The 20,533-nt window shown below is 43.6% G+C and overlaps 1 protein-coding gene across 1 annotated transcript in view; it reads right to left on the bottom strand.

Annotated features, from left to right (window-relative positions):
* Window positions 1-20,533, bottom strand: part of RPF1 (ribosome production factor 1 homolog) — a 251,272-nt gene that overhangs the window by 79,322 nt on the left and 151,417 nt on the right. The window contains exon 8 of the mRNA XM_044085715.1: window positions 4,764-4,890. Within this exon, the coding sequence (XP_043941650.1) occupies window positions 4,764-4,890 (127 nt within the window). The remainder of the gene's footprint in view (window positions 1-4,763; window positions 4,891-20,533) is intronic.

Raw genomic sequence — 20,533 nt, 5'->3', positions numbered from 1 at the left:
ATTGTCCGGTTTTTGGTTATTGAGTTTCTTCTGGGTCGGCTCTATTTGTCTATTTTGTGGTTTTCGTTTATGCAGCTTTTGGAAGAGCTGAATTCACCTTCATACAGCCCCAATGATGTTCGGGGCCAGGAGATGGGTGAACTACGTAGAATCTCCGACCAACTGACACAGCTCATGAATATTTTGACTCAGATTGGTCGAGGAGTGGCAGTATTACTTTCTAACACAGGCCTGCCTGCTAACCAGGAAGCACTAGCTGGTACTGAATGCATACCGAAGGAGACTACTACAGCTGACAAGGGTTCAGGGCAATCGGAAAGGACATGGAATGATACACCTATGATTTTGCGTTCACAAGGAGGTACTGTGAGTGCACAGGAATCCCATGATCCACCCAATGAGGAAACCGAAAGGAACAATGACCGAGACCGTCAGGAACTAAATGACTGGTTGCAGCAAAAAACAACATTTAAAAAAAAAAAAAAAAAAAACTCCACAACAGGTGCAAGGTAGCAATACCGATACCTATAGAGTGAGTCTCAACAAATTACAGGAAGGTTTAACCAGGTACAAAACCTTAAATATTGAAAATGCATATTTGGGGGAATGTTTAAAACATGGGATAGTACCTAAAGGTTTACGGGTTTTCAAATTCCCGAATATTCTATATATACATATTTTAAAGAATTGTGGTGGTTCTTTACATATTTTGTATATTACTTTCAATTAATTTTTAGAATTTTAACAATAATTAGTTGTATGTTTTTAAGACACTAATTAACTTATTAAACAATCAAGGGGAAATTTATAAATGTATGTAATTAGAAGTGTTTTACATTATGTCTGAAGAAGTCTGAGGGATACTTGGACGAAAATGCCTTGTGCAAATTCAGCATTTATGTTCTGTGATTAATTTATTCTACGTGCAGTTCTTCCATTGTCCAGTTTTTGGTTATTGACATTGCAGAAGACACACTGCTGAAACACTACAAGGCTCTAAAAGAACAACTGACGGACAGGATAAGTGGCCACTGTGATATTGATGACTCTGACCTTGGACACTAACTTAAAAGCCTTTCTCGAATGACTGATAATGAATCATCACCACTGACTGTGTAAAATTTCCTTATTCGCAACCACTTGCAAGACATATATATAAATACTTATGTTTCACTGCGCATTTATTTGACTGCACCCGTTACAGTGGCTACTGCAGAATGCAGCTTTTCTAAGCTGAAGCTCATAAAGACATACCTGCGTTCGTCAATGAGTTAGCAGGAGAGACTTTCGGGCTTAACTGTGCTCTCAATTGAACATGAAGTGGGACAAAGTGTATCACATAGCAACCTCATTGAAGACTTTGTCCGGAAGAAAATTTGTAAGATCCCAGTAAAACTGTAGGTTAGGTATGTGCTCATATTTCCTTTCCAGTAATATTTTATAATGCTGTCAGGCAGTAATTTCAGGTAGTACCTTAGTGTGGCTTGTATGCTGTGTATTCACTTTTTGTTTGCGTACCTCCAACAGGTAGGACCATGAGGATGGAACTAACAGGATGTTAGGCAAAGGCAGCTAGGAGTGGCAGGACTCGTCAGGATGGTAGGACAGTTGGGAGCGGCAGGACTCATCGGAGGGCTAGGACAGAAGCGCAGGAAGAACAGACAAGTAGCAGCAGTCAGAAGCTGAAGAGGTAAATGCATACAGAAGACGAATGACACTCTGGTCTTCACCTTTTTCTCTCTGGGTTCAAGTCTGCCTGTCTCACACTTACTAATCCCCATTACTCTCTTGTGCATGGGTTTGAGTCTGCCTCAGGCTCAGTAATCCCCATGTCTCTTGTGTGTGTTTATTTGGGTTTGAGTCTGTCTGCCTCAGGCTCCGTAATCCCCATGGCTTTCTTTTGGGTTTGTTTGGGTTGGAGTCTACCTCAGGCTCTGTAATTCCCCATAGCTTTTCCTTGTATGTTGTCGGTAGTCTTTTCTGTGTCCCATAGCTGTGTTGCGTACATCTGCAGTATGACTGTTCTGCATGTCAGTAATTGCCTTGAGTGATGTCAGTTTATCGAATGCTGCTTAAGTCTTGCTATATTGCCGTCATTGTCTTGTGTTTGAGAGTGGTGTCTGTTCTGTTTTGTGGTAGTGCTGACTTAATCTTGTGTGGGTTTATGTTCAGTCTTGTAGTAAATTTGTCATGGTCCTGTACTTGAGGGGGTGGGTGCCTCTGTCCTGTGTCTGTGTGGGTGTTGATGTTCAGTCTTGCTGTAGTGCAGTCTTTATCATGTGTAGGTGTCTGTCCTGTGTGCAAGTGTCTGTGTGGGGGTCTGTGCAAGTGTCTATTTTAGTGTGTTTCTGTCCTATGTGTGGGAGTTTGTCTTTGTCTCAGTCTGTGTGGGTCTGTCAATTTGTGTGGGTGTCTGTGTCAACTTGTGCGGGTCAGTCTGTGTCGGTGTCTGTGTGCATCAGTCTGTCTTTGTGGGTGTCTGTGTACGTCAGTCTGTCCTTGTGGGAGTCTGTGTCGGTGTCTTTGTGTACCTCTGTGGGACTGGCTACCTTGATGCGGTACAGAGGCTTGTCGTGATGTAACAACATTGCTACTAAATACCAGTCAGTGTGGGTGTCTTTGTAGGGAGTCAGTGTAGGTGTCTTTGTGTACCTCTTTGGGACTGGCTACCTTGATGTGGTACAGAGGCTTGTCATAATGCAACAACATTGCTACTAATTGCCAGCTGTAGCTCTCTATCTCATGGCACAAAATCTGGACAAAGCCACAGATAATGGGGTTCCAGCCCCAAAGATCTGGGCAAATTTTAAATATTGCTTTTATAAACTGAAAATGTTAAAATAAAAGGTCTTACCATGCATGTTCTGAAGGGTATATGAAGTTAAACTGAAATGCCTGTCATTTAATAAATTCAGTCATCAATGATTTGCCACAAAAAATCCAAAAAACTCCAAACTGAGGAGCAGACCAAACAAGAGTCACATCTGGACATTCTTTGAAAATCTGGGCAGTTGATTACGCAGTCAGTGTCTGCATCTGTGGATAGCTACCTTGCTGTGGTACAGGGATTTGTCCATAATATAACATTGGCACTAAATGTGTGTGTGTGTGTGTGTGTGTGTGTGTGTGTGTGTGGCAACCTTGTTGTGGTACAGGGGTGTCATAATGTCACATTGGTACTAAATGCCAGTCAGTGTTACCTTGCCGTGTGCACCTGTGAGTCGTTACATTCCGATAAACCCCTGTACCACAGCAAGATAGCGACTCAGGTACACACACCGACTGGCATTTAGTACCACTGTTACATTCCGATAAACCCCTGTACCTCAGCAAGGTAACAGTGGTACTAAATGCCAGTCGGTGTGTGTACCTGAGTCACTATCTTGCTGTGGTACAGGATTTGTCATAATGTAACACTGGCACTAAATGCCAGTCAGTGTGTGCGCACCTGTGAGTAGCTACCTTGCTGTGGTACAGGGGTTTGTCTTAATGCAACATTGGTACTAAGTGCCAGTAAGAGTGTGTGTACCTGTGAGTAGCTACCGTACTGTAGTAGAGGGGTTTATCGTAATGTAACCTTGGTAGTAAATGCCAGTCTGTGGCTTGGCACATCAATTCTTAATGATCTGAATGTAGTGACCCTAGTGGTTAAATGGTGCTAGATGAGCTTGACAGGGAAGGGGGTGCAATGGCAATGTGGTCACGCTTGATGTTCTCTTGAGTAGGGCCCCCAACTTGAACCTTGCTGGGGGCTCCCAAAATGCTAGCACTGGCCCTGCACATAGGGGGAAGTCCTTGTGAATGAAACTTCAGGAGTACTAACCATCTAGTACTCTAGTGGGAATACATGTTCACAACTGCCTTCATGCCTGTCTGCCTCCAAATGGATTGCACACTTCTATGAGTACTAGGTGACAACAGCAGGGGGTGAAGAATTGGGTCCATTGTTGTGACACCCTCAGAACTTTCAATCATAGAATAGCTTTCACACGACACCATCCTGGGGGCTTCTCCTTCCTCTCTACCTTGATCTCATTTATGACAACACTTCTTTTGGGGTCAGCTATTCTCCTGAAGATGTCATATGACAAGAATCCTACTGAAACAATGATTAATCTAGTTGAAGATAATCATCCACTAACAACCAACAATGTTATTTTATTACAACAACAACTCATGGGACAAAAACATTTTTATAGACACATTTGCTTCAATTACAAGACTGCATTTAAGAACTAATCAATTTTTGGTGCCATGGGAATGGAAACCAGGATCTTGGGTCTCATCTTGGAACATGACTTGTGAAGCCAGCAAATGCAGAAACATCACACACAATTTTTCTGCTTCCTCTTTCTTGCAGACTAAACTACAAATCCCTCTGCTGCTCTTTTGATAGACCATTAACCCTTGTCAAAATGCTTTACTGACCTCTTGTTTAGACCAGTATCACAAAGTTGGCTGAGTATTTAGCAGAAAGAGTGAGGCACTCAAACTAGTTAGGACTGGGGTGTGTGTGTGTGTGTGTGTGTGTGTGTGTGTGTGTGTGTGTGTGTGTGTGTGTGTGTGTGTGTTGGGGAAATCATGTCACAAACACTTTTTTTTAATCAGAGAAGAGATACATTAAGAGAATATCAGCATATAGCACCCCACCTTCCAGCAATGTGGACAAACTGGCATCAAGATCTCCACTTATACAGAAAAAGTCAAAAACACAAACTGCTACAATTACAAAGTCATAAACAAGTGTCTCAGAACTACCATACCTTATGAACCCATTCATATTCTCCATACTTTGAATCAAATGTGCCCTTCTGAAGGGATCGAAGCTTCAATGTAAATCGTGGCCCAAGCTCCTGTAGTGCAACTCTTTTCTCATTCTTGAAAATGTACCTGCAACGTTAATAAAGTTTTAGACTTTCATGGAAAACTAAATTATCAAAACCAAGAAATTTCCAACTCTGAAAAATTCTGAACTTTTTTAAAGTAATTTTCCAAATCACAAGTAATATTCTCTCTTAGTAGCAGCAGGTGACCTCAAAGCAAGGGTGGCTGTAGGAAGTAAATTATTGGGTGAGACTGTATTACAACATATCAATTACCATCACCTGTGATCTAACGATAAAAGATCATTCACCGTTTTCCACAGCCTGCCTCTGTACATACTCAGAGTAATTTTTCCAACTACAAACATCTCACAAGACTGCAATCAGGCTTTAGGTGAAATGGAGTCAAGAAAAATGACTCCATGGGCCCCTGTGTCATACACTAGTCCCCCTGCACTTCCCCACTGTCCCTCCCAGTTTCGCAACATCCTGGACCCCACACCAACCAGACAGATTACTTCTTTCTTGAGTCCCCCATACACTTAGCACATCTTAACTGGCCAAGACTCCACTGTAATAAGTCTGAAGGAAGTAAATTAAGTCAGGGGCCTGACAGACCCCCATAAGTCACAAGGTTGTAAATGCTCCAAACTTTTTTTAACAGTTTGTTAGATCCAATGATCATGAGAAAGGAAAGAAATTTAGTGTTAGCTTTCATTTCAAGCAAAAATATGGTGCGTCTAAAATGTTATGTTCAAAGCAACAAAATAGTAGTTCCCTAGGGTCTATATTAGATCACCGAGAGCTTAAAAAAGCGAATGGTGATTAATCGACCCTATGTAAGCGAAAGCTTACAATTTTGAACTGTCAAAACAGTGATTTTTATTCCTAGGGAAAAAAAAAATCGCTGTTCCAACAAAAGAAAAACATACTTTAAACATTACATTAAGTGGGGGACTTTGCCCTCCACACCCCCCTACTTAAATATACCAACTCCGAGACTGCACTACAGTGCCGAAAACAGCAAAGTAACGAAGCGGCCAAGTAAATTCTTTCCCAGGGAAAGAATTCACTTAAAAGCCGCTTCGATATTTTGCTGTTTCAGGCTTTTGAGTTCGACCAAGACGCATTCGAAAGAATGCGTCTTCGGTCTTCTAATAGGGAACCATTCCCTAATAAACTGAGGAGACAAATAATATACAAATCCTATCTGTAAATAATACATACCTTCATATCCCTCCAAAAAAACAGTTAGCTAATGTGTATCCCTCATGCTAGTTTTCTGGATTGTGCTATACAGGTTGAAAGTAAAAGCACAAACGGTCAGAGGCATATATTACACAGCTGAGGGTCCGGGAGAAGAAATTAAAGCACATGGTGAAATCCACAGAAATATGTAGAACATGCAGACTCTGCACAGAAAGAATCACAATCAAGAGCACAACCAGACACTATTAAATGGCTACACTACTTGATGCAACAATGATCAGCTGCTATCACACACATCCTGCCCAGACAACCACATGATAAAGCCACTTAGAGAATGGGCTACCTGTACATCAGTACCCTGATTTGAGAATGAATGTTCTACACCAGGGTGATAATGTACAGCCTGTTGAAAAACGAGCCTACCATTTCACTGCAGCATATTAAGCTGCCTGGAGTTCAGACTGATAGGAGGGTAACGTCCTCATTATTTTATGCTTGCTAAGCAGTGTCTGCTATTTAGCGAGTGTAAACTTTAAAAAGGGTGTGCTTATGTCTGAGTGTGAGAGTGGTGTATGCATGCAAGAAAATGAGAGTGAGATCGATCAAATCATTATTTTACACTTGCTAAGCAGTGCTTTTGCTGTTTAGCGACTAAAATTAAAAGAAAACATAAAAAAAAAAAAGAAAAAAAAGTGTGCGCATGTGTTTACACTTCTGTCTGAGTGTGTGAGTGTATGCATGCTTGCGTGCATGAAAGGGGAAGTATTTTTGTGCGTCTGTATATGTGTGCATATGTGTGTGCGTGCAAGACAGAGTGAAAAGTGAGATCGATCTAGTAGTGGCAGCAGCAGTAGTTAAACTCTCAGTGTCTTAGCTCAAGAGATATGGATAAAGCCTAAAATAAAAAGGGGATCAAAAGCTCAAAAGCTCAAAAAATAAGGGCATATTTTAAATATTACTCTTATAACATTACAAGCTTGCTTTAATAACAGGATTTGTGTTAGCATTAGGGTTGCCAGCTCTTGCAAAGCTTTAAACCAGACCAAAGCCAAGCCTCCTGCATTACCTGTGACTCTAACCAGGCCCAACCCATCCCCACCTACATCCAAACCCATTTTATGACATAATACATACGTCATTAGGGTGGAATGTCCCTTTTAGTCCATTTTTATGAAGTTCTATGTTGCATTACTCTTTTTGTTGTTGCTGTAGTAGAGTATCTTGGACTCTACTGCATCGCTTTAGCGATGCTTTTTGTGAAATCGAAAGACAGAGGTTGCTTTTTAACACAGCCCGGCATCCTGTCCACACTTCTAACAAGAATACCAGAGTTAGCACAGTGCTTTCCGGACTACTGGAGAATCATTCTGACTTCCTAATAATCCGGAAAAATACCAGATTATGGCAAGCCTAGTTAGCATGCATTTTCTGAGGTGCAACACCGCGCGCGCACGTGTGTGCATGTGAGTTTGATCAACCAATGGTAGCAGCAGTTAAGAGATATGTGGACCTCTCAACCTCTTAGCTCAAAAATCTGGGAAAAGCCTAAGGGGAATAAAGGCTCAAAAATAGGGACAGACTAAAATATTCCTCTTATAAAATTAGAAAGTTGCTTGAATAACAAGATTTGCATTAGCATGCATTTTCTAAAGGAAATAATGGCAAAGTCAAATATATGTCATTATTTAGTTATTTCAATCCCCAATGATTGGCAACAAACCATACATTTTAAGCGGAAGGGCCAAAAAATTAAATAAATATTTGGACATTTTTTTGAAAAGGTTACATTTTGGATATGCAATACTTCCTCCAACATCAGTTACATATACTATAGCAAGTTTGAAACATTAGGAGGAGGAACTATTTTACATCAAAACACATATATATATATATATATATATATATATATATATATACATATATAAAATATAGTACTAAAAAAAAGTAAATAAAACAACAATTTTACAGACAGTCCATTCTCTAAATGTATTAATACTCTCCAGGGTGTTTGTTACTGTGTAAATAACGCCCTTCAAGGGGTGCAGAAGTCCTCTGCCTGCACCATCAAGCCTCATAACCCCCCCACCCCGGACAGGTTATTATTTACACAGTAACATACACCCTGTTGGACATTATTGCTTGCTTACAGTACAATGCTGATGTACTGTGGCTGGAAATAAAAATAAAAAAAATACATACATATATATAAAAAGACATTACAGTTAGTAGAATTTACTACTGTTTAGCATAATCTGTCCCAGTAAAACATCCTTATTACTCTGCACCAACAAAACACCCTTAATAGCCTTCTAATGCCAATGCAGCACCTCCATGTAGCTCACCCAAAGGACTGGACTGTATGGAGAGACAATTCTCTAACTTTTCCATAGCCAGCTTGGTAGACATGGGCATCTTGAGACAATTTTGCAGATGTTTCATGTTTACTGACAATTTACTTCATTTTTTTGGTCCCTTACACCTAAAAGCAGCAGCCACAGTACACTACAGGTGTATTTGCACAATGACACTAGAGAGTGAACTCTCGCATATAAGCACACGCCAAGTTATCAAAATCATACACACAACACCCACCTCACATAGCACGTGCACACACACACACACACACACACATGTGCACACACACACACACACACACACGCACACACACGCACACACGTGCACACGTGCACATACATATGATGAGGCAAATGAAAGCAATCTTCCTAAACAAGATCACCTAGACTGCCCACCTTCAAAGTTATGCCTCAGCAAACCTAAAGGCACTGTGAAAAGACAACACCTAACACTAGACATACTGTCTCTCACATTGCAGGCCCAAACACTAAGCCCCTAAGGTAAACAAACACACTTTCCAGAATCCTCATCATAAGGGATTCCATTGTAAGACATACTTATGGCTTTCTAACCAGGCTGAACAAGCAGAAGATTACTGTTAGTTGCTTACCTGCAGCCAGGATCCACCAAATCAAAATTCGGAAATTAGAAATTAAAATTTATCATTTACATTGAAAATGACCCAAGATGTACTTCCCTGGACTAAATGAAGAAAGACATTATGGAACTTTCAGACTGCACGTCGCCAGCTGATATGAGCCTAGCATTCATCAGCATATTACCATCACCATGGATTATGCCACAATATGAGAAACAAATGACAACCAGCTGTCTTTCTGGTGTTATTCTAAGGAGATCCAATATTTATCAGCTTGGAAGGACATGGTTAACATGGCAAGGATGGTCTGTACCTTTCCCCTCTATGCTTCTGAATGCTGACAAAAATGTTATCTACCCCCAAAGTGCCTTTTTTAGGCAATGGCAAACTGACAAACCTACCTATCTAGCAAAATCAGCTCAACTGAACATCAAAATGTTACTGCTCAATGCGGGCACTAAACAATAAACGACACTCCAAGCCCTTTTCACACTCGAGAACACAGATATCTGTGCAGTTAGTGAGACATGGTTTAAAGTGGCAGACAGTACCCAAGTAGTGCAAGGCTTCAGTGCCTTCCAAACATTTGAACCAGTTTGAACCAGTAGCTGCACAGACATGGGCTAAAGGTGGAAGTGTTTCAATATATATCAGTAAAGTACAGTTGTGTACACTTACCATAAATGTAAATGTTCGAGTGTATTCACTATTGCAGTCATTACACTTGGGTTATCTGCCTGCAGGTAGCCTTGTCGGCTCAAATACCAGAGTCTTGGGATTTCTGTGGTGGATGCTGTCGCCTCTTCCATGACGTCAGGTTGTCAGGGGAATAAAACATGCAGCCGACGCCATTACATCAGTTTTTCTTGCCCCAAATATCAGGAGCCCCCAAAATAGGAAGCTATTACATGGTGTGGAACACATCCAGTAAAAAGTAAATACCCCTGCCATTAAAGATGGCCATAAAGAGGATAGGTATAAAGAATTGAGAAAGCCAGGGGGCTGGAAGGAGGGAAACCAGGACTGAAACAGCGAATAAACTCGAACATCTACATTTATGGTAAGTGTACACAACTGTACTATGTTCTTTGTGTTTCACTGTTGCAGTCATCACACTTGGGTTGATTCCCAAAGCTGAGGAAGGGTGGAGGCAGTCAAGAAGCATTAGGGCTGGCTAGCAGGCCTTGTAAGACTGCTGTAGCAAATCCAGCTCTGGAGTTAGAAAAAAATAGGTAAGTGGTAATGCTTGGTAAAGGTGTGTATAGAACTCCAGGTTGCAGCTTCCAGGATGTCCCTGGTAGGGAATCCTCTGAGAAATGCTGTACAGGTTGAAGTAGCCCTACTGCAATGTGTTCTGATCCCCTGTGGGGTAGGTTTTCCATGGTGCTTGTAGCAGAAATGGATGCAGTGTGCTATCCATTTGGAAATGGTTTGTTTTGAAATGGCCTTGCCCTCTGCCCCTGTAGCAAAGCTGACTAGCAGCTGGTCAGATTTTCTGAAAGGTTTAGTCCTGTCAAGGTAGAACCCGAGCTGTCTGTGCACGTCCAAGGAATGCAGGATCCTTTCCCCTTTATTCTGAGGATTAGGGAAGAAGGTTGGCAAATGGATAATTTGAGTTTTTTTTCTATCAATGTGAATGTTTGTCGGGATTTATACTTGGGATCACCAAGTTGGTTATATGCAGATCTAGGTGTATATTATATTCTACACTTGGATTTGCCTGACTTCGACAACTGTTTTATGATTCATGTTGCTTATTGCATTGCATAATATTACAGTGTTTCTGCCAATAGTATTTATTATTTATATACTATCAGGAAGACTTATTAGGCACATATTTTTTTAACCTGTACTAACACACTAAAGAACCAAAGTTTTGTCCTGCCGCATCTATATCATTCCCTGGTGTATCCTGTCTTGAGATTTCCTGAATTTCCTGACTGTTGACATCAACATTTTTCCTACACCCCACCCCACCTGCCTCTTACTACCTCGCCACTTCCCTCCTAAGTCCCTTAACCTCCTCTCTATTACATCCAACAGGCCCCACCTATCATGCACTCTCCTATTCCTAAAACCTTTATTTCCACTTCCTTCCTCATCCTTCTTCTACTTCCTCTATACCATGCCACCTCCTATACTCAGTTCCATCTACATCCTCCACCTCTGCCTCCCCACCTCCCCCATACAACACACTTCCACAACATCTCGGCCTCTTTAGTTCCCTCCCACCCTTCCCTCCTCTTCAAAGTAAAACTTCTCCCAATCACTACTAAATACTACAAACCCAGACCTTTTCATTACCAGGCACTTCTAACTAAGTAAAAACCAAAAAAAGAAGTTATGTACCTACCATAACATTCCATGTTAGTTGTCATCTCGCCTTCTTTCTTGCTGGTTGGGATCGAGCTGATCCTCGGCTCCGACTCGGCCATCTTCTATAGCTCGAGAGCTGCTTACTGGCTTGAGGCTACCCCTTATCCTATGATGCCTAACGCTAGCTACCCAGATCTCGTTTGTAATAGCTAACCCCAGACATAGCCAGAGAATCAGCCTGTCTAAACAAACAGGTTGAGCATACCTGTCATACTCTCTAAGGCAGTAGAGGAAACAAACCAGAGAACACTTAGCCAGTGAAATCAAAACTCCTCTCGATCCAATAGGACAGGGGGACGGAGGGTGGGATGCAAGAAAGAAGGCGAGATGAAGACAACTAACCTGGAACGTTATGGTAGGTACATAACTTTTTTATGTTAAGTTGTCTATCTCGCCTTCGTTCTTGCTGGTTGGGACAGCGTCCCTAGAACCTACAATCCTGGGCGGCTCATTGGAACAGACTCTTCAGAACAGTGGAACCAAAGTCAGCTCTGCTCCTGGAGATCATATCTAGCTTGTAATGAGAAATAAAGGTATGAGGATTTGCTCACATAGCAGCTGCACAGATGGAGTCCATGGGCAACCTAGATTGGAAGGCTACCGAGGTGGCCAAAGCCCTAGTAGAATGACCTTTTGGTTTGATAGGCAACTCTGTTTCTCAATTGATAAATGAAAGTAATAATGTGAGACAACCACCTGGATAAGGTCACTTTGGAAACTGGGAGATCTTGTTTGCCTAGAGCGTAGGAAAGGAATAGTTGATCCGACTTCCTTATATCCTTAGTCCTATGCAAGTAAAAATGCAATTGTCTATGAATGTCCAATTGGTGTAATTTGTATTCTGCCTGAAGTTCAGAGATGCGCCTGGCTGAAGTAATAGCTACCAGAAAAAGTGTTTTCCAAGATAGGAACTTAATGGAGCAGGATGCTGCAGGTTCAAAGGGGGGCATAATTAAGGAGGTTAGTACCAAATTAAGGTACCAAGGAGAAGGGGGATCTCTCACTGGAGGTCTAAGGAGAGTAGTCCCTCTTAAAAAGGCTTTACAGAGCTTATGAGACATAATGTTTGAATTAGACAACCCAACATGAAAGTTAGAAATGGCCGCCAATTGAACCCTGATTGTAGCAGAAGCGGACCCAGAATGAAAATGTTCTGCTAGGAACTCCAAAATTTCATGGACTGGGGCTGAAAAAGGATCTACATTCCTAGCCTCTGCCCAACAAGAAAAAAGTTTCCATTTGCTAGCATAAGTCTTTCTAGTTGTGGACTTGTGAGAGGAGACAATAATCTCACGCATGACTGGGGAAATGCTGGGAAGCCTGGCTAAGGATGGAAGTGGAGCAACCAAGCTGTGAGCTGGAGTGTTCGGAGGGATTGATGCAGCCCGCCTGACTGATGAATCAGTAGGTCTGGAATCGGTTCCAGAGTACAGGGCTGATCGAGAAGGTAATGGTGCAGGAACGAAAACCATATCTGTCGAGGTCAGTAGGGGGCAATGAGGATCATTTTGCAACCCAACGATATTGCTTTCTGTATGAGTTTCGGTATCAGGGGAAACGGAGGGAAGGCATAAAGAAGTCCCTGAGGCCAATCGTGGACTAGAGCATCTCTGGGTGTGTGACCTGGAAGCGGAAGAAGGGAGAAGTAGTTGCTGCATTTGCTGCTGAAGGGGGTGGCAAAAAGATCGCAGCAAGGCAGTCCCCATTTGCGGAAGATCAGATCCGCAACTACCTGATTCAGAGACCACTCGTGAGGCATGAGAATAGCTCTGCTGAGCCTGTTCGTTATGACGTTGGACCTCCCACGGATGTGCGTCGCAATCAGAAATCGTTGGGAAGAAATCGCCCACTGCCATAGTCTGACTGCTTCTCGACATAGGGGTAGGACTTGGTTCCGCCCTGCTTGTTGATGTACCAGACCACTGACATGTTGTCCGTTTGAATTGCAATGGTCCCAGAAGGGAGAGCGTCTTGAAGAGCTTGCAATGCTAGGAGCACGGCTCTCATTTCTAGGACGTTTATATGCAGGTGGTACTCGTGAGACTGCCAAGTGCCTTGGATTGTCCTGCCCTGATAAAGCCCCTCCCCCTGCCCTATCAGGGAGGTGTCTGTGGTCACAGTGGCAACCGGAGGGTGCTGAATGAAGGGTCTGCCCTGAGTCACAAGTGGGGAGACCATCCACCAGAAAAGGTGCCTTTTGCATGCTTTTGTAATCATGATCATGTGAGACATGGGTAGCTGTTGGAAAGACCACTGGTGTGAACAGAAGCCACTGAAGGATCCTCATGTGAAAGCGGGCCAGTGGGATTAGAAGAATTGCCGCTGCCATGGACCCCAGAGTTTGAAGGACGAACCTGACCTGGATCCTTTTGCTCTGCATTACAATTTGTACTTGCTGGCGAATTGCAGTCACCCTTTCTGGTGGTAGCCTTGTGGACATGTTCTTTGTGTCCAAGTCTGCTCCTATATAGGTGATAGATTGAAAGGGCAACAAGGCAGATTTTTCGAAGTTTACTGTAATGCCTAGCTGGGAGCAGACTGCGATAGTGTAGTCCCTGGCTTGCAGAAGTTGATGCCTGGTAGTAGCAGTGAAGAGCCAGTCGTCTATATATGGAAACACCTGGAATCCTCAACGTCTCAGGTGAGCCGTAACCACTGCCATACATTTGGTGAACACCCTGGGGGCTGTGGTGAGACCAAAGGGCAGAGCTCTGAAATTGTAAGGACTGGCTCCCAGCCAGAAGCGAAGGAATCTCCTGGAGCACCTGTCCATTTTGATGTGGTAGTATGCATCCTGAAGATCTATGGAAAACATCCAATTGTCCTGACCCAGAAAGGGTAGAATGGACTGTAGTGTGACCATCCGAAACTTTGTTCTTTGAACAGACTTGTTTAGTCTGTTGAGATCCAGAATCGGTCTCCAGTCCCGTCTTTTTTGGTACCAAAAAGAACCTTGAGTAAGTTCCGGATCCGTGTTGGTCTGCCGGGACTTCCTGGATAACTCTTTTTTTTCTAGCAGTCTTGAAACTTCTAGGACTGCTTGGTCCCTCAGATTGGGTGGAACAACTGTAAAGGATTTGCTCAACGGTAGGCGGGGTTGAGAGAAGGGAATTTTGTAATCTCCGGATATAATTGACCATACCCATTTGTCTTGCGTTAAATTTTGCCAGGCTTTTGGGTACAGTGAAAGTCTTCCCCCCGACTGCCTTCAGAGGTGTGCAGCCGGGCAACCCTTCAGGGATGCTGAAAGGGCTTCTCTGTTGCCCTGGTTCTGCGGACCCCCTCTGCCACGAGGGCGGCCTCTATTGTTGTTATTTCCTCCTCTGCCCCTGGAGGAAAAATCGCTACGTGTGTCAAGCGAGGCTCCCTGGGATTTTCGGAACCACATTTTACCACTCTTCTGACCCTTGGGGTATGGTCTGGAAGGAGTAGAAAAACGGACTCCCACGGCAGACTTGCTCACACCTAGTCAGTGTCTTTCACCTGTGGTCCAAAAAGAAAGGAACCATCAAAGGGGGTGTTGGTGAATGACGCTCTAAAGGGTTCCGCAAAGTTACACAGCCGCATCCATGCATGTCTCCTAAGGGCTATGCCCGTACCTGCGGCTCTACTCGCACCATCGGCTGCATAAGAAATGAGCCTCATGGAGGAGTTGACTACAGAATTAAGGGTCGCCAGCTGGGAAGCCACTTTAGCTTGAGCTCCCTCAGCTGATGGATCTTGGAAGGGTATCTCCGAGCTCTTTAAGGAGATCCCTCTGAAGCCAGGTAAAATGGCATAAGTAGTTCAGTGACCTCATGGAAAAGGTCGCTGAAGCAAACATTCGCTTCCCGTATCTGTCCATGGTCCTAGACTCCTTGTTAGGAGGATGGACAGACGAAGAGGTTTCCGCTAACTCTTTTTTGGTGGCTGCTGCTACCACCATGGCATTCACAAGAACACCTTTGGTAAGGAACTGCTTATCATGGGGTGCTGTGATGAACTTGCCAGGTCTCCTCGGAGTTGGTTCTACTGTATCCGGGGCTGACCAAGCCTTTCGAGCCACCACGGACATAACTGGATCAAAAGGCGGAGAAACCCAGGAGGTGGAAGGTTGGGAACCGAACGCATCCAGGAATACAGACGCATCCTCAGTAGGGGCTAGGGGGTTCCAGTTCCCCCTCTACTTAAGCATTTCGAGGATGTCCGAAAAGGAAACTTCTTCAGAGGGTGATCTCGGGGACCCTTCCGAATCATCTAAGTCTGTATCCGAAGTGACAGACTCAGGGGAGTCAATGTGCTTCCTCTTGCACTTCTTCTTACGAGGGGAGCTCCTCTGAATGTTCAGGGGAGGCCGCGGAAGAAGAGGAAACACCCAATAGGGTGCCCTGGAGTGCCGGTTCCTCACGCTTGGGGTCTGGAGGAGGAGCAGAGATTGGCACAGGCACTACAGCGGACAGAGCCGATGGAGCCGATAGTGGAGCTGACTCAGTGGCCAGCACACTCCTCATGACATCGAAGGCGTCCCTGCCATGATGCAGAGAAGGCTCCGGTTCAGAGGAAATCGGAATCCTTCTCCGCACCGAGGGAGATGGCTCCATGGCCGATGTAGGAGCCGAGCTCACCTGTGCTGAAGCTCCAAGAGAGAGAACGGGGTCGGACAAGGGTCCGATGCCACTCACCCTCTCGGAGCCGAGGGAGCTCCGGCGCCCAGATCCCTCGACGGATGGCACCATCGAGGGAATCAGAGACGACGACGGAACCGAAGGAGATAAAGTTATCGGAGCCGACGGTTCCACTACTCCAACCCCAATGAACTCCGGCTCCGAGCTCAATGGAGTCGGAGGAGGAACATCAATAGAAGTGGACGGAGCAGACACCTGTCGAGGAGGGCTGGACAACATCTTGGCAAGTGCCTGTGACTTTAGCAATCTACTGACCACTCTCTCCACGTCGTGATCCGAGAGCCTAGAGGATCGGGAAGAGTGAGATGATCTGTGACTGCGCTCGCTTTGCAGCAGGGGAGACAGAGGAGCCGAATGTATGGATTCCAGAGAAGGGGACCTCAGCCTCTTGTGGCTCCGCGAAGGCTCCGAAGTTTCTGATGGAGCCGACGGGGAGATAGTCTTATCGGTTCCAGCCAGAACCGAAGTAGCAGGTAGAGTCTGAACCAAAGACGGCTCCAAACGTGGATCAGATGATTTGGTAGATTTAGGGGATATCACAGGCTGAGTCTTGGCCGGTGAATCCTGGGGCTTTAAAAGGCCCCTAAGAATAAGCTTATTCTTACGCTCCTGCAGAACTCTTGGACTAAATGCATGGCAGATAGAACAAGAGTCCTGCAGGTGCACGGCACTTAAACAATAGACGCAAGAAGTGTGCCCATCTGTCAGAGACATTTTCTGACGGCATGAGTCACACTTCTTGAACCCAGACACCTTGGATTCTTTGGACATCCTGTAACAAAAAAATACAACAGCTAACCAAACCAAATACAGTCTAAAGAGAAAAACACAGTACACTACAGACTAAAGCTAAAGTTTTTTTTAATAGGAAAGCCTCTAACTCAAACGGCTAGCCTATAAAGAAGATAGAAGGAAAGCCTCTAACTTAAACGACTAACTTGACATGAATAAGGAGGGGGGGAGGGGGAGAACTCTCTAAATTAAACGAGTTCTAAAGGGAAGGAAAGGAAGCTACAAATACACACTTAACTAACACAACAAGTATAAGACAAACTAACAAAATCCCCCAGGAAAAAGACTATTTCTAGTAAAAAGGTTCTATAAACAAACTTTATACGAGCCTGAGCCAGACAAACGACACCTCACAGCTGAAGTGGCAAACAAGATCTGGGTAGCTAGCGCTAGGCATCATGGGATAAGGGGTAGCCTCGAGCAAGTAAACAGCTCTCGAGCTATAGAAGATGGCCGAGTCAGAGCCGAGGATCGGCTCCGATCCCAACCAGCAAGAACGAAGGCAAGATAGACAACTTAACATCAACTTATTCCTTATCTCACTTACCTCTGCTTAGCCGGTGATATTCACCCTAATCCAGGACCAAACTTCTCTCCTACTAACCACACTAGCTCCCAGAATAATTCCACCAATAAATACCTCAAATTCCTCACCATCAATGCCCAAAACCTAAAAAATAAAATAACCCACTTTCATGCCTGGCTCACTCACAACTCACCTGACATTGTAGCCATCTCTGAAACATGGCTAAAACCTCACATAAGTGACTCTGAATTCCTTCCCCCTGGATTTCAATCACTTCAATCTGACTGCCTAAGTACTCGAGGTGGCGGTGTCGCACTAGTCTACTCCAACCAGCTGTCCTTTACTCCATATTCTAATCCCATCTTTCAATAATGCTGAACTTGTAGCAGGCCTTCTAAAAATTAACAATCATAAAAGCATCTGCTTCATTTCCCTCTATATTCCTCCAGGTAACAACAACACCCTGGAAGACATCCTGTCCTGGGCCTCCTCAAATATTAAACTGGAAACCTGCATATTGGGTGATGTAAATATAGACTGGAACAAAATCAACAACCCTAACCCTATCATGTCAATCAATCTATTTAACTACACTCAACTTACTAACACCATCACTAGACCCAACAAAACCAACCCCCCAGGCTCCATACTAGACTGGATCCTAGTATCTCATCCCAATAAAGTGATACAATCTGGTATCATACCGGACCCATTAGGAGACCACCTCCCTGCCTTCACCCATCGAGCTTCTCTCACCCCTCCCCCCCACACTCCCACCAGTTTATCCACACTCGGAACCTCTCTAACTTTAACCCTACTACTTTCTCTGATTCATTCAGGAATACCAATTGGAACCCCCTAAAAACTCTTCCATTAGACTCAGCTGTTGACTTTTTCAATTCAACTTTCTTAAATGTCCTTAACTCCCTAGCTCCAAGTAAGAACAAAAAGAGTACAAACTAAGACCACCCCATGGCTTATTAAAGTCACCAAAAAGATTATGCTACAAAGAGATAAAACTTGGAAAATATACCTCCAAAATAAACTTAAATACAAACAACTACGAAACCTTGCCAAAAAACAAGTTATCAAAGATAAAAAGTCCTACTACATCAAAATGCAAACAAATCATGCAACCCCCCCCCCCAAAAAATTTGTAACTCTATCAACTCTCTCCTTAGGCCAGATACTAAAAACAATCCCTGCCCCGACACCAGCAAATCTGACCTTGAAATTGCCTCACTATTCAACACCTTCTTCACCACTTCTATTGCTGAGCTAACCAAGACCTTTACCAACAGCAACTCTCAAGCCCACCCCAAACAAACATCCTCTCCCTCTTCTCCCCCTCCACTTCCGAACTCAAACCCATCTCCAATTACCAAATAAAGAAACTACTCTCTAAACTAAAGCCTTGCTCCAATGCCCCCGACAACATTCCCTCCTTCTTAAAACTAGCCTCCGATGGTATTGCTCTCCCTATTAGTATCTTGATCAATAGATCCCTACTTGAAGCCTATGTACCCAAAACTATAGCGCTCTGCATATATTTTTCCACTTCACAAGGGTGGCAAAAACTGTAATGTATCTAATTTCCACCCCACAGCCATCCTTTCCCCTCTCTCTAAACGCCTTGAAAAATGCATCCACCTCCAGCTCTTGCCATTCCTTACCAAACACCAGCTACTCTCTCCTACCCAACACGGCTTCCACCCAGGACACAGTACCAACACCGCCCTTCTCTCCTTCTTACATACTATCAATTTAGCCCGTGACTCCAGTAATTTAGTATCCTCAGTTCTGCTGGACTTATCTAAAGCTTTTGATACCATCTCCCACACCCACCTTCTAAATCATCTGTCTAATCTCAAGGTCTCCCATAAAACTCTCTCCTGGTTCTCCAGCTATCTTTCAGACAGGTCCCAGGCTGTCAAATTGGGCCAGGGCACGTCCACCTTCCATCCTACCCCCACTGGAGTACCCCAAGGATCCATACTTGGCCCAATTCTATTCAACATCTTTATTAACGACTTTTACAAGGCCATACCCAATACTAAAATTGTTCAATATGCTGACGATTCTACTTTGATCTGCTGCGCCTCCAACTTAACAGATGTCCAACTACTGACACAGTACTACTGTCACAAACAGCCTTCTCAACTACCGAAAACTGGATGCTCCAAAATCACCTCTCATTAAATGCTAATAAAACTAAAATCCTTCTATTCTCTCCTTCTAAGTCCTCCCCTATTGATAAAAACTCATTCCAAATAATCGGCCATAACAACTCCATTTTAGAGGTTGTTCCCTCCGTCAAACTTCTTGGTGTAACCATTGATGAACACCTAAAATTTAATACTCGCGTCCAGCTAAACATAAAGAAAACCCACATAAAACTCGGCCTACTTTATAGAAACAACCACTTCCTCTCGCCTGCTACAAGACTAACTCTCGCCACTACTTATCTCCTTCCCTCTCTACTGTATGGCTCCCCTCTGCTTACTAATTTATCCTCCTCACTATCCTCCAAACTAGAAATATGTTACAATAAAATCTCCAGATTTGCTACCAAAGCCAAATCTTCCTCTTATCACTGTTCCTCCCTTCACTCATTAAACTGGCTTGAACTCCATAACCAACTTGACTTTCTCCAAATCACGACTGCCTATAGACTACTATTCCAACCTACCAGGTGCCCTGCACTATCCAATATCCTACAACCATATACTCCCCATAGAACACTTAGATCTACCCACCAAAACCTAATCACCATCCACAATTCCAAGCGCCTAGCTGGTCAACTTCTGCTTTTCTTCACCTTAGCCAAATAATGGAATGCTCTTCCCTCCACTCTTAGGACATGCGATAACCTCGAAAACTTTAAAACTCTTCTTCATTCTCACTTTTACTCAAACAGGAAATGCAACTGTACTCTTCACCCTATACCTCCTCAAGGTCTCCTCCACTTTTACTCCCAGTTAACCTCTCGCCTAGCTAACCTTGCTCATTTGTATTATGTATATATAACTATACTGTAAAATCTAGCCTCAAGGCCATTTGCCTGTCTTTTACACCTAAACAAAATTGTAATTGTTTGTTTCTTTATGAATGTTACCTGTTTATTTGTAATTAATGCAAAGTTTCTTCGTAATTATTCATGTAACTATGTACTGTTGGAGCTTTTCTACCC

Source organism: Protopterus annectens, chromosome 10.part0 (genome assembly GCF_019279795.1).
Source record: "Protopterus annectens isolate FY-2018-M chromosome 10.part0, PAN1.0, whole genome shotgun sequence".
NCBI lineage: Eukaryota > Metazoa > Chordata > Ceratodontiformes > Protopteridae > Protopterus > Protopterus annectens.
This window is presented reverse-complemented; position numbering and strand designations above follow the sequence as displayed.